At 44.3% G+C, this 14,269-nt stretch overlaps 2 protein-coding genes across 4 annotated transcripts in view; one reads left to right on the top strand and one right to left on the bottom strand.

Annotated features, from left to right (window-relative positions):
• The window catches only part of LOC119030874 (collagen alpha-1(XXVI) chain), a 30,071-nt gene extending 24,205 nt beyond the window's left edge, over window positions 1-5,866 (top strand). For all 3 annotated transcript variants that reach the window (XM_037118825.1, XM_037118814.1, XM_037118806.1), the window contains exons 9-14: window positions 923-975; window positions 1,061-1,123; window positions 1,567-1,602; window positions 1,684-1,728; window positions 1,806-1,890; window positions 3,347-5,866. In XM_037118825.1, coding sequence (XP_036974720.1) covers window positions 923-975; window positions 1,061-1,123; window positions 1,567-1,602; window positions 1,684-1,728; window positions 1,806-1,890; window positions 3,347-3,477 — 413 coding nt within the window. In that variant the 3' untranslated portion in view covers window positions 3,478-5,866. The remainder of the gene's footprint in view (window positions 1-922; window positions 976-1,060; window positions 1,124-1,566; window positions 1,603-1,683; window positions 1,729-1,805; window positions 1,891-3,346) is intronic.
• Window positions 5,867-11,865: 5,999 nt separating this feature from the next.
• On the bottom strand, window positions 11,866-14,269 carry LOC119013393 (alpha-(1,3)-fucosyltransferase 4-like). Its single transcript, XM_037087876.1, has one exon. The coding sequence runs from the start codon at window positions 13,637-13,639 to the stop codon at window positions 12,470-12,472; it is 1,170 nt and encodes a 389-aa protein (XP_036943771.1). The 5' UTR covers window positions 13,640-14,269; the 3' UTR covers window positions 11,866-12,469.

The following is a 14,269-nucleotide window of genomic DNA, read 5'->3' as shown; positions in this document are numbered from 1 at the left end:
AAGAACACAGTCATTCTTGCTCACAGGTTAGCGCAAACACGACGGCGTGTCTTCACTCTCCTGCACTTCATGAAACATACATATGTGTTATCTATGTATATATATGAGTGAGCATTGACCTTCTGGACAGTTCCATCATTATAAATGGATGTAGTGCAGCCAAGTGCTGCTCAAATTCACAAAACCATTTCAATCCCAAGTTTTTAATATTGTGTCATTGCACAGCACACTTCTGACATCACAAGACTGATTTCAAACTATCAGTGCATATTAGGCACTGATAACAAAAAACAGATAGAGAGACGGACTTGAAAATGGTGCTCAGGATGCTTTACCACCTTAAGATGTCGTTATTTGATGTGCTAAGACTGAGCTATCTTTGGAGTACATTTATGAACTAATAGAGTTAATAAATATGACATGAGGTTCAGTTAGTAATTCACTTTTTACTTTTATACTCTGAGTACATGTCAGAGCCAGTACTTTCTTCCTTTTAGTGGTAGTGTTCTGAGTAAAGAATGTGTGTACTTCTGATATGTCTGCTGGTTTGTAATGAGTCCAGAGGAGCACGAATCTCTTGATCTAATTATGTAGCTACAAAAAAGTGACCTTTTGAGATGTGAAAATATTGTTGTATCAGCATATTGCTATAAAACACTTGACAAACAGATCCGATATATAAATATGTGTCTTTGACCTGTGAAAAACATTGATAAAACCACCTAATTTAAGGGGAATTGTTAACTAAACACTAAAAAGGTTTGAGTGGTTAATCATGTTTATTTTGTAAAGCCTAACAAATCTCTCCCACAGGACAATATCATTTCTGAATTAAATTAAACTGTGTTAAATTGACTGAATCACATTTTGACATTGCACAATTCTTTGACGTCCTCCTCATGTGTGAATGTTTTTTTTACAGGCCCTCCAGGACTGAGAGGACTGGCAGGGATTCCAGGCCTTCCAGGCTCCGATGTGAGTTTCTGCATCTGTTGATTAATAAAAATATGAATATATACTGGCATTTATAACACGTGGCCTTCCGTTTCACTCACATCAGGGCATTGAAGGCCTCCGAGGCAAGCCGGGGGAACCTGGGCCTAAAGGAGATCCAGGGGAAAGGGTGAGGCTGCTTTTCGAAATCGTCCTCCTTATTGGATTATCAGGCTGGCTGAACATATTAGAATCTGATGAACTATCAAAATGCTTTTTGTTCTACGGTTTGTAAACGGTCCGAGCTGTCATGCAACCTTAAACACATTAAAGGTGAACAAGCTTTTCTTCAAAGACGCAATCCAAGCCGTGACTAATCCTCCCCCCCCCTCTCTCTAGCTCCCTCATCCAAGGCCAGGCCTCACTAATCAGGGCGGCCATGTCTGGTCCTCTCTTTTATCCGGCTCTCTAGAGGGCCTCTGTCTTTAAACCTGATCCCCTTCCTCTACTAGCATGATTTAAGATTGGAGATCTGGTGAAGAGGAAGATTAGTACAGGGGATAAAGTATGCCAGCCGAGGAAATGTGTGTGAGCGGGAGTCTTAAATTATTTCTCTCTGTTCTTCCTCTACAGGGGCCTCCAGGTGTATCAGGCGAGCAGGGCCTACCTGTAAGTAAAAGGTTACTGTCTCGTTAGAATTTACACTCGCTGTATATACACAACACAGATTAATTTACTCTGTTTCCACAGGGAGCAACGGGGCAAAAAGGAGAGCCAGGAGAAGGCTTGAATGAGGTAAGAGACATTTATGCATTTTTCATCCTGCCCCCATTTGAAGAATTGTCCGACATGAACATGTTGGTGTTGTTCAGGGCGAGGCCGTGCAGCAGCTCAGGGAGGCCCTGAAGATCCTGGCCGAGAGGGTCCTGATCCTGGAGCACATGATCGGCGTTCACGGTGAGGAGGAAAACAGAGATGCAGGAAAGCATTTTTCCAGACCTCTGAATGATTAAGTCAAAGGAGTAGTTTGACATTTGAGGGAAACGTACTTATTTGCTCTCTGGGGGAGAGTCAGATGATGAAGATTAATACCGCTCTCATTTTTTTTTTATGTCAAAGCTACGACAAGGGACCTTTTCTTTGTTATTGTTGATTTTGGCGGCCCCTGTGGACAATAGTGGCATGAGCACCGCCACCTCTTTCTGTCATAAAGATCTTGAACTTGCTAGTGTGTGAATTTGTTTTGAAAGTGAGTTTTTAATTAACTGGATGGGAGTTGCAGGCTTTTAAACTCTGTATGGAAGTGGGATTTAAAAGCTACAGCCAGCAGTTGAAGTTAGCTTAGCTTAGCTAGAAGACCTGGCTCTGACAAAAGGTACCAATCACTTACATTTCACTGGAAGCTTGGGTTGGTAAGTTATTCGAAAAGTATTTTTTGTAATATATGTAGAAAATCTCTTATCATCCTGACAGAAGTCAATAAATCAATGCTTTAACAAATACAAGTAAAAGGCAGTTGTACTCCTAAGGTTTTTAACAAGTTAGTTGCACAAGAATGGCAAAGAAAGTGATGCCAGAATGTCCCGATATATATATATATTTTTTTTACAATATTTTTTTTATTTCTATATCTGGGTGAGACAGGATGTAGTTGGTTGTGGTTAGTGGTTAAGACAATGTGCTGTGCTCACAGTTTACAGCTATTAAGCTCATTGTTCAGTGTCTAACCCTGTTACTGAAACACACACAGTTCCTGAGTGGCAGCCATGACAGACTGTCATCCAGCTGCTAACCGAGTACAACAAAGCACACGTAACCTGAGTCAAATAAAATAGCTGCTGCAGCAGTAACAGCCTCTTTCTGAGGCTAACATTAGCACAAAGCACACAGCCCCTGAGCCAAGCGGACCCAGTTAGCACAAAGCAAACACCTACAGCAGCAAGGAGTACTTAACAGAGTTGTTTGTTTATGTATTTTGTAGACTGAAAGCACCAAGGTAGTTAGGGGAACGTAGCGAGCTAGCTGCTAACACATCTCCCTGCTGGCCAGCAGCAAGAGCTACTGGGCGGACAGACTGCAAATCATTGTTTTAAGAGGGATTTAGAAACAATCCGGCACATTACTGTTGTTTTTAATCCTTGGTTTTTAATGCAAATTAAACAGAGGAGATATGACGTGTTAATTACTGAGCTCCAGTTGTGCTGATTGGAGGACTTCTTTACCTTTGACCCAGGGGAGTTGTTTCTGCCACCAGTCTGTTGATCACTGTTTCATATTCAACAGACAAGAGAGTGTTATCGATCTTCTCATATAACTCCACTCCAGGAAGCAAATGAGCATATTTTCTCAAAATGTCAAACTCTTCTTTTAAAGCAGTGTTTTTGGATGATTCTTTTTCCCATCTTTTCCACAGACAACTCTGAAGGATCTGGATTTGGCAGCATGTCGGACCCCCTGTCTTTCTCTGCTATAAAGATCAAGCGTCTTCAGCCTGTTCAAACCCCTCCGGTGCTTGAGGAGAGACACAGACCAGCTCCGCTTTAAGAATATTGTCTAGTTTTGTATGTATGTGGATAATTGTGATGGATGTGGCATATTTTTTGTTTTATATCATGTTTCTTGTACCTTTTTATTATTACTATTTGCCTATTATTGTCCTTTCTAATCAAATAAGTCTTTGCAGACATGAGATGTTGAGCATTTCATTCACACCCTGTTGCTGCACGATCCTACATAACCTTCGCAGCAGCACTTCGTACAATGTTGTACAATGAAATATAATCTCATAAAGTGTTATGAAGGTTTTGGCATCTCTCTTTCCTCAGATAAAAGACTGCCTAGTAAACACATCAGTCTTCTTGGCTGATGTTGCAAAGCTCCTCAGGCTGCGATGAGAGTTCCCGAGAGCTGGACCCAAAATATACTATTTAGTGTCGAACACATTTTTGGAACGACCTCAGGGTTCATCTCGTGTTAGCCTGTCAAACATATTTCTTCCTCTCTCTTCTCTCTGTGTCTCTGTGGTTGCTCTGCCTTGTTAAAACTGAGGTAAGACACGACAAGCGGCCAAGAATATCTGCTTAAAATAAAGTTAGGTGAAATGAATAGCATCTGGAGACCGCACATCTGGAGAGCAAAAGGAAGAGACACTGAAACAGTTGAGTTCTGGCCTGGAAACCGTAAACCCTGCTCGTCTCCAGTGCACCTTCACGCGACTGGCTCATGGAGAAGTGGACGTGACAGGATTACACGGACTTCTCTTCCAAACTGATATGATTATTGTATAATGAGTCTCTGAGAGACTGAGCCTGTTAAAGCTTTGACCATGTGCAGTACAATCTTTGTTTTCTCCATTACAGGGTTCATATGTAACAGGAATAGTGTTGCATTTTGGGGATATAAGCCGAGAGTTGGATTAGAGGATCTATACTGGAGCCAACACCTGAGCTTAGCACAAGGACTGAAACAGGGGAAAGAGCTCACCTGGCTGTGTCCCCCTTTCAAAATCGTCCTATACATGCTTGCAACCTCGCAGTAAGGACAATGCAGCGCTCATGTCGTGTCAGCTCTGATTTATAACTTGATTTTGGGGGGATTTTGCGACAGCAGCGATATCTCCCGCCTGGTGAAAAGATCTAGGGAAATGTCAACAAAACATCTGACAGTGGGTGAAAGGTCATCATTAACAGTTACATCTAAATATAAATCATATAATCTATGTTACTTGTTAGTGAACCATTACAAATATATAGCACACAAGTGACGCAATAATAATGATGATGTTTTTCTTTTCCTCCCACTTTATCAACATTGTTGGGATACAGACTCCAGTCACTGCACCCAGCCAAACACAAAGTGTCATTGTTACACTTAAGTGAGGGAGTGCTAATTATTGAGCTTTCATTCAGGCTAATGTGGTGACTGGCTGTTTTGTGGAGTATCACAGTCAGGTGCATGAACTCTGTCCAGTTTTTGGCTCCCAGCTTGGGATCAAGAGCTCTTCCAGTTTTTTGTTGTTTTTTTTCGATCCACAATTTTGCAGGGATCTCTTCTCCCCTGATGGAGAAGTCTCTTGGCAGCTTGATGTTGTACGAAGCACTGCACAACATAATAGATACTAAATGTTTTTGCATGTGTATGTTTCTGGCACCACTGGAGATTCATCATGTTAACTATAAGGAGACATGACAAATCTACATTAATAGGAACGTAATATTATAAGTAGGTGTTGTTGCTAGCTTATTATATTGACCACTGCATCATGATGTTGGGTTGGACTAAAAGCCCCTTCACACCAAGGCAGTGGTTGGTTGTCGGGCACTGTCCAGGCCTTCAGTGAGTGTCTGTGGCTCCAGTCAGCAATAGACAGCCCTAGTCAGTGGCTTTTTGGCCGTTTGAGCATAGCGTATTGTGTTACATTTGTGTACTCCTCAGATGGTCCCACTTCCTGAACTCGGAAATGGTCTTCACGTTGTGTTCAAGTGCAGCCCTTTGGCTGAGTGTCCAAGACACGAGGTGGCGTAACAGTCAGCCTTCGTCCCAGCTTGTTCTTTGGTGTCTGTTTGGTGTTTCAGGACCTTTAGAGGTTGGTGTATTTTGTTAGCCTCGGACAAAGCCACGCTCACTGATTCACCCTGTTTCTGGTCTTTGTGCTAAGCTTAGCTAACCAGCTGTAGATTGAGATGTGCAACTATTCCCTCAACCATTACTTGCAGAAAGGTGATGAACCTGCCTGTATCTGCTGTCGAGTCTCCGGTTAGCTGTCATATGTACAGAGGACCAAGTCTGCTCTCTTTCAAATGCAGCTGTGTGTTGTGCATGTTTCATTACCTTTAATACTAAACAATGTCCAAGTGCTTTGTTGTTTAACTTGCGTGAGACTCAGCAGATATTTATCTGTGTTGATTATTGAAGTGAGATTAAAGTCACAACAACAAAGGGATTCATTTCGCAGAGTCACCACATTATTGCACGTAATTACATTCGCACCCTCTGTAGCTACGCCGCAACTTCACAGCCAGGCGAGACTTGTTTACAAGCAGGATCTCCTCTTCCTCCTCGTCTACTTCTTTTCATGTGTCTGTCTCGTCATCCTGCTCTTTGTCCTCTGCGTGGGTGATAACATAATGCAAGCGCCCGTCGTCAAGGTTACCAGCGACACCCAGAGGGACGTTTGCAAACATCTGATCTACCTGTAAACACACAGGTAAAGGGTTTATTGCACCTTCTCTCTCTCTGTTACTGCCGTCGTGACGAGCAGGGCTGTCAGGATCACACATGCTATTACATCTACAGACAAATACAGCGCTGGCTTTTGCCATTCAATTAGCTCATCAGAACGGGGAGATAAGTGCAGTTATGTATCATTGTCATATATTCCACTCTGGCCTCTTTGTGCACTCTTTCATCTCCGCTCTGCCTGCCTGTTTCTGTCTTCTTCCCTCCTCCTCCTCCTCCTCCTCTCCGCCTGTTTCTCTCCTCTTGTTTTTCCTGTCTACTGAACAGAGACATGTTGATATGAGGCCCGCTTGCACGGCCACAAGGGAACGAGTCTCTGGTGCTTTTGATCAGCTGCAAGATCAGACATGTCCACAGCTCCCCCGTGTACACTCCAGTGACTGATCATGCAGTATAATGGGCAGGCACAGACAACCAAAGATGCACACCCACACATGTTCTCTCCATAGATCATATAAGCACAAACACACGCACACACACCCATTGCAGAGGGCATGTGTTCCATGTGTTGGCTCTAGTCACAGTGGGGTGGCTTGTTTGCTGGACACAAGGGAGCGAGAGGGAGATGGTGTGTGCGATTTCCCCTTTCTTGCCCTTTTTTTTTTTGCCTTTGACAGTAAGATGGATGATTGCAATCACAGGAGCCATCAGTGAGACAGAGTGGAGGTCTATGGGGCAGCGAGACACAGCCATGGGAAACCAGCCGTCAGATTACTGCGCCGTGCTGCCATGGGAACGCTGTGCTGTTTATTTGTCTGGGGGTTTTGTTGTTTCATATGCATTTTCCCCCTTTCTGCCCCCCCCCCCTCCACCTTTTGATGTACAGAACATGAAAGCTTCCCAGTGAAATATGTGCAAGGCCGAGCGAGAGAAGGAGAGCGTTTACGTTTCACAACATGGTAAGCCTACTGTAAGTCAATATGTCTCCTCAAACCAGTACAAATGTGACAGATTTCATAGCGATTAGACGGGTCTCTTTGATCCCTTGAGAGAATGAGAGGCAGACTTTTCACTCCCCAGTCAGCGGATGTTTTTAAGAGAAACATCTGTTGCTGCACAAATGAGATTACTGTGTCTCTTGCCAGGGGCCATGTAGGTTATGAATGGCACTGTTACAGAGGAGGGGGTCTGGAGGAGAGCTGAGAAGGATCTTTGTAATAAGCTCGAGCTGGTAGTTAAAGGGTTTAAATCAAATTAAATGGCCTCAGATTCTGGGTATTCATCAGCGCTCACCTTCAACTTGTTCAGTGGGTGTCGCCACCGCCGCCCGTACCTTTGAATCACGTATCTCATATTGATACATCCAATATTTCACCTCGTTGCCAGGCAACAACTCACCTCATCCTCTGTAAACTTGTCAGCCTGTGACACGAGGTGATATCTTATCCTGCAGGAGAGGAGCAGGAGAGAAGAATTACTGTTTCATCTCTTTGACTTTGAATTAACTGTGATCTTCACTCAACGAGATATGCATTATCTGCACGCTGGGACTTTGTTAATGACGTACATTCTGTTACACGGTACAAGCTGATTCATTCTGTGAGAGCCGCAGAGCCATTTCTGCGCTGTCTGTGCAGATTTGAGAGGAAAATCACACACACACACACACACACACACACACACACACACACACACACACACACACACACACACACACACACACACTCCTCCCCCTAGAGGAGTCCTGTTCCTTCTGGGTCAGAGCTTGAAGGCGTTGTGTGTATCGTCTCCTCCGGGTCAGATCCTGACAAAACACAGGTAAAGCTGCGAGGAACAAGCGCTCATCTGTGTAGACATGACGCAGACTGCACCCTCACAGTTTCACATGATACTTTATGTGTCGTCACTGGCTTTTCTTTAATATTTTTGATCCTGTTGATGTTTTCATGCTGCAATTCCCCCAATCCAAGGCAAGTTATTTTAAATTTGGGACTGAACTAAGCATGAATAAATAATCACTTAAAACAATAACACAAAACTAAAAGAAAATATTTTAGATTAGGACACTCAGTCAACATTAGACACTATGAATCTGTTACGATTCATTTTTGCATAAATATGTTTTTGTTTTTCTGAAAAATGAGAACGAAATTTAAATCATTCACGTGTCCAAGTTCTTCTGGAGAGTAAACCTATGCTGAAAATCCATCGTGCTGTTTTACAAAACCTGTTGAGCAATACCCTGAAGTGGCTCCTGAACACTCCTTCATCACCTGACTGTGTTAATCTTTGCTAACACTGAGGCAACCTGCCATCCATTCGTCATACCTATTGACTCATGTGATCGATGGCGGGAAATCTGCATCGGTGAAACAACAAACGCAGGAAGAAAATCACAACACAAGGAAAGTCTCAGGTGCACAGCTGCATTCTGAGCTTGTTATGCTCAAATACGAAATGTGCCTAAATGAGTAATGGCTAACAAATACTTCTGCTATCGCTCTTATCAGTGATACTGCCTTTGTTCTGCTCCATAACCATGAATGCCTGCGAGCTGAGGTCAGTTACACAAGTTACCAGAGGAGGCAGTACAGCTCCACACAGCAGGGAGGACAGAGCTGGAGTCCTACATGCACTGTACACACACATACTGGTAACACTTTGTATAATCGCACCTACTTATTAGCATTCATATTAATAGCATGATGGCTGTTTATACAAGTCAATATAAAGTACTTATCCATGCCTTATTCTGCATAACCGTTATCTACATCTTCAAGGCCATTATTCCTTCAAAAACCTCCTATGTACCTCTTATTGCTCATCTATTCTTATGTAACAAAACACAAATACACAAGTGTCATTAGCGTCCACACAAATCTTTCTAACTGACAATATGTTCCACATTCTCAGCTGAAGTCTTGCTCATAATTCATTTGTAGTTTGACATTTATGAACCTATACAGGTTCTGCCAGTGAACAAGTTGTAAGCAAGGCCTCACTTCATAATGAGGGATATACTTTGTGTTTGACAGTCTTATTTTAGAGTCATCTGGACATAATCAACACCTGCAGTTTGTTACAGAAGAATAGTTCGAAGATGGTGTTGTCTCATCGAAGCATATTAAAGGATAAGTTCGTCTGAAAATGAGTTTCATAGTCCTCAAAACATTTCATGAGCTTCAGAGGAAAAACAGCTCTGCAGCACTCTGCCAAACAGCTGAGGTAGATGGGGACGTACATGACTGACTTTCCATCAGCATGAGGGAGAGTAGATAATGAGTGATTCATACAACAACTTCTTTACTTTCATTTGATAAGCAGCGAGTAGGAGGCGCTTGAGGGAAAACTCTAGTGAGCGTTCTTGTAGAATATACTAATGCAGGCAGAAGGGTTTAAAATGATGAATAAAGAGTCAGTGTGCTACTTATATGCTTGCTAATGAGCAACAGGTTAATGGTCAACATGTGCCCCCCAGTATAACCCACTGAGTTTCACCTCAGCGTCTTTCCTCTAGCCTCTTGGATCTGGTTCTGCTTGAACATACCAACCTTCCTCTCGTCCTTTTTGGCCGCCATGACAGAACAGATGCGTCTGATGAGAGAGGAGGTCAATGGCGGTTCCCCTGTGTCAGATCAACAGAAGTGGGAACCAGCCTCAGTCAGCAGACACACACAAAGAAACGTGACTTCTCTACTTCTCTGTCAGGACAGTGGTGGTTGATACTCTCAGTGGATGGTCATTTACAAACAATGCAGAGCTCAATCTAATCATCCACAAAACAAGACCTTTGAGGATGTCGTCACTGGAATTCTTTGGGGAACAACATTTTTTTTTTTTACATTTTAAAGACCAAACAACTATCGATTAATCAAGAAAATAATCAACAGATTAATCAGCAATGCAGTTAACCATTACTTGCAGTTTGATCCCATCATTTTTACTATCAGTTACTTTTTACTGCAGTTAAATGCAGGAGATACACGAGAAGCACAATATTTGCACATTAGTGAGTGTAATACAGGATATCCTGCACAGCCTGTTACTGCTGTGAGGATCATCTTTCAGCCTACTATGTTTCATGAGAAACAATAAGAGGTGTGCCCCTCCTTTACATACTACTAGGTCAACTGTTCAACGGCCCACAGTGGAGAGCTATGGCCTGTCAAGATGCTTTGAATAAAGACATGTAAGCATCAGCTTCATCTATATTAGAAGGCATAAAGAGTGATTTCACTCACAGTAACGAGATATGCTAATAATTCCCTCATGTGTATGAATGGGATGACGACAGGGATGAGGGGTCTGGCCGTCCGAAAGCATTATTGCTGATAGACGTCAGTGGTTTTTAACAGCTGCTCATTATGGAGCGCAACATTACTCGCCGTCCGTGCGCCTGCAGGAAATGTCTCATTTGACAGTGTAAAGTGTTAATTCTGTGTCAGGGCACTAACGCAGAGGTGTAAATTCAAATGATCCACATCACAGCTTCTGATTCCTATCAAGTGACTACCCAAGCTTTTTTTCTTCTTCTTCTTCTTTTTTTTTTTTAAAGAAAAGAGGCAGTCATGTTCAGCTTCTCCTCCACCTTTGTTCTGCCTCATTGCTGTCGCTTCAACTATATGACATATAAAGGCGAGTAAAAGCATCAGTGGGTTAGTAAATCTGTCTCGCACTATATCAAGTTGTGCCAGAGGTATGAAGAGCACTAAAAACACAAAATTTGGGATCAAACAACACCTCTACAGTGTTGCATTCATCAATCAATGACGTGAAGACCCAAAGAACAGGCTTAGGGAGCTATTTTTGGCCTACCACGAGTCGAGCATCAACCATATGGCGTTAAGCTAATAGTAGGTCAGATCCGGGGATGGTATACATGTAAGAGACACGTAAACAGGCAGCTCAGGAGAGAGCGACTGTAATGCCTGCCTGCTTAGAGCAAACACACCTTACAAACGCATCCATCACCTGCCCTTATTTTCCACTTCAGTCCCGTGAAAAAGTCACCGTGCAAAGATGTGAAACTAGATAATACACTGCAATTTCTATCACCATTCGTCAACATCTTGCACTGTCACACCATACAATTTATGCTGCATGATGCTGAAGCTGAAATGTCATATTTGACGACAGTAAATGTTTACAGTGATGAATCATCTCAAGTGAGCGCCGTGTCTGTCAGATGATTTTCTTATTGTAGTGCAATCAGATGAAACCAGCGGCTGCCTCAAAACATGTCAAATAGTGTAAAAGAGGAAATGTTCATGATAGTATGATTTTCAAAACAGGGCGTCTGAGTGAGTGTTTAGCCTGACGAGCCTGTGGGACAGCTAAGTGGGTGTAGGTGTCCCTCAAACAAATGAAGGTCACTAGATTTAAGGTTTAACACAAGCTGTGCTGTGAAAACTATACGGCTCGTTTTTATCAGGATGTGGTTGTCATACTGCTTTAGGAAATACGTTTTTTAAAAAGTGCGACTGCATGATTTGCCTCATGTGAGACTTCAGAGTGAAGGGAGCGTCATGGTTTGACGATTCACAGGGTTTTAATCTTGTAAATTCAATTATAATCAAATCTCTGTTAAAATGCTTTGAGTTTTTTTCCTGTGGTTTGATGAGTGTGTGTGTGTGTGTGTGTGTGTGTAGAGACACAGAAGAAGAGTTCATACTACTACTTACTCACATTGACAGTGGAAGTGTGACACAAATTAGAACAAACTAGGATAAAAAGTAAGTCACATTCCAGCAAGAAAAAGTGTCACTCAATTGAATTTATTGCAAAAGTGCCCACGTGTTCACAGTTCACATATAAACCAGACAAGTAAAACAAACCCACCAATCATGGGAAAGTGCAAGAAATCAACCGTAAAATCAAAATATAGAGAAATCTCTTTTAAAAGGAGCGCTGTGTAGTTTTGGGGAAGACACTTTAATCACTTACTATCTTTTTTTAAAAACAAACTAAATAAACTCAACTCTTTTTTGTTTTCACGACAGAATAAACTCAATAAACTAAGTGACCTTAAGGGACAACACAACTCCATGCTGTTTTATTTTTGTTTATATGTGGCGGACCCTGCCACCTTTCTCACTTCAAACAGTGTACTGGGGACCTTATTTTCCTCTGAGAGAAGCTTGTTTATTCAGTTATGTGGGAAACTGTTTTCATTATCATTATCATTGTCTCATTAATATAGTAAACATTTCAATCCTGAGTTTGGGTTTCTTCTCCAAACCAACATAGTGCTCCTTTAAAGCCTCCAAAATGTGGTGTCAGCAGTTAAATCTACAGAAAAGGTTTCACTGCTACAAGGTCCGTCAGTTCTCACAGCTGCTGGAGATGCTGCAGCCGTCTATCACGAGTAGAACCAGGGGGTCAGGTATTGGACCACATCAGTCCTGCCTCTGTTCCTCCTCACAGCCCTGCAGGCCGTGCAGTAGTGTTCGGACCAGAAGGGGGGCTGGTGCAGACTGTACCGCCCTCTCCAGTCCAGGTGTTTCCACAGCTTCGCCGGGCTGTGCCTCAGCTTCAGCAGGTACCGGGCCAGCCCTCTCACCGTGGGGAAGTCATCCACGTGGATGAAGGCCTCTGGCGGCAGGAAGCGCTCGTAGTTCTTCCTGGAGGGACCCAGGACCACCGGGACGGCCCCGGCCAGCACCGCGTTCCACAGCTTCTCCGTGATGTAGTCGGTGTGCTGCGAGTTCTCCAGGGACAGGTAGAACTGGTACCGACGGACCAGCCGCACCACGTCGTCCCCGGTGTACTCTGGGAGCGGCTGGCCTGCGCGTCCGAACACATCCACCTCGATGTACCGGCGGAGCTGGTGGTACACGGCCACACGGTAATGAGACTCCGACCAGTTACTGACGACCCAGGCCAGGAGGCGGGGCCGGCGGAGGTTTGAGCGCGAGGGTACGTGGAGCGGGTGCGTAAAGCGGTTCTGGGGACCCTTAACTGTGTTTCCACGGGGGAGCAGGTAGCCGTACGGCAGGGCAATATCGGAGTCTATCCGGTAGGTCAGTGTGAGGTTGAAAACACCCTCAAACCTCCACAGTCTGGGCGTGTGCGTGGGGGACTCGTAGTTCATCCATATCCACTTTTGCGTACTCGGCCGCGGTTCCGGCGGCAGCTCGGCGGTGCCGGTGGCGACTTCTCGGTGGTGTATGATCACCGCGTCAGCCTCCTGGTACGCGCCCCAGTCATCGGTGAGCGTGCACCCCCTGATCTGGTGGAGCGCGGCGCAGTCCGGAAGTTTGCGGTGCTGGCCGAACGGATGCGTCCAGATCAGGAGCGTCACCGGGCTGTCCTCGTCAGGCACAAACGACGGCACAGCGGGCCGGTCCGGCAGGTAGAGCAGGCAGACCCCCAGGAGCGACGTGAAGCTGAACACGGCCGCGCACACAGGGGAGCAGCGCCTCCTGAGAGCTCGCACACCGCATTTTACACGGGGGGACACACCTGAGCTCCCGTCGGCTCTGTGCGCTGTGAAGCGGCCCGCGGCGCTCCTGTGAGCTCCAGCTCCCATCGACGGCCTTCACATGCAGAGACCTCTCACACAATCTGCTGTTTTTTTGTTGTTTTTTTTTTTAAAAACTTTTCAGCAAAAGTAGTCCTTCCGCATCTTGCTGGCACAACTCACCGCCGTACTTTGATCCCCCTGTTGTTTCTGGTCCAGGAAGTTGTGCCGATAACGGCAATCGAATTTGACACCTGCAGTGCAGGTTCGACAGGCGGCATTGTCCTAATATAAGGCAGCACTCCGCAGACGGACAAACATGTGCAGCAGCAGATTAGTGCATGCTCAAACATCTTGACGTGGCAGTGGTAGTCCGGGCTCCTGTTACCGGTGAATGGGCCTTTTGTGAGACCTGTTGGCCCCTCAGACACTTTTAGGTTGAGTAAACAGCTCGGGCCAGGGCGCGGCGTCCTGCTGATGGAATGAGCAGAGGACATTTTGTAAATAGAGCGAGACACATTAGTCACTTAGTTACCTCACTGTGTAGTTTTGTGGGAGACACTTTAATCAGAAGAGAAAGATCTTCATGGACTGATTTTTAAGCCTAAATAGACTTGATAAACAAACTCTCTTCATTTCATGAGTGAATAAACACTCTGACCTCAGAGGAACTACAACTTCATCCTGTCTTACTTTGTT

Source organism: Acanthopagrus latus, chromosome 2 (assembly GCF_904848185.1).
Source record: "Acanthopagrus latus isolate v.2019 chromosome 2, fAcaLat1.1, whole genome shotgun sequence".
Lineage (NCBI taxonomy): Eukaryota > Metazoa > Chordata > Actinopteri > Spariformes > Sparidae > Acanthopagrus > Acanthopagrus latus.
The sequence above is the reverse complement of the archived record's forward strand: the minus strand, read 5'-3'. Positions and strand labels throughout refer to the sequence as shown.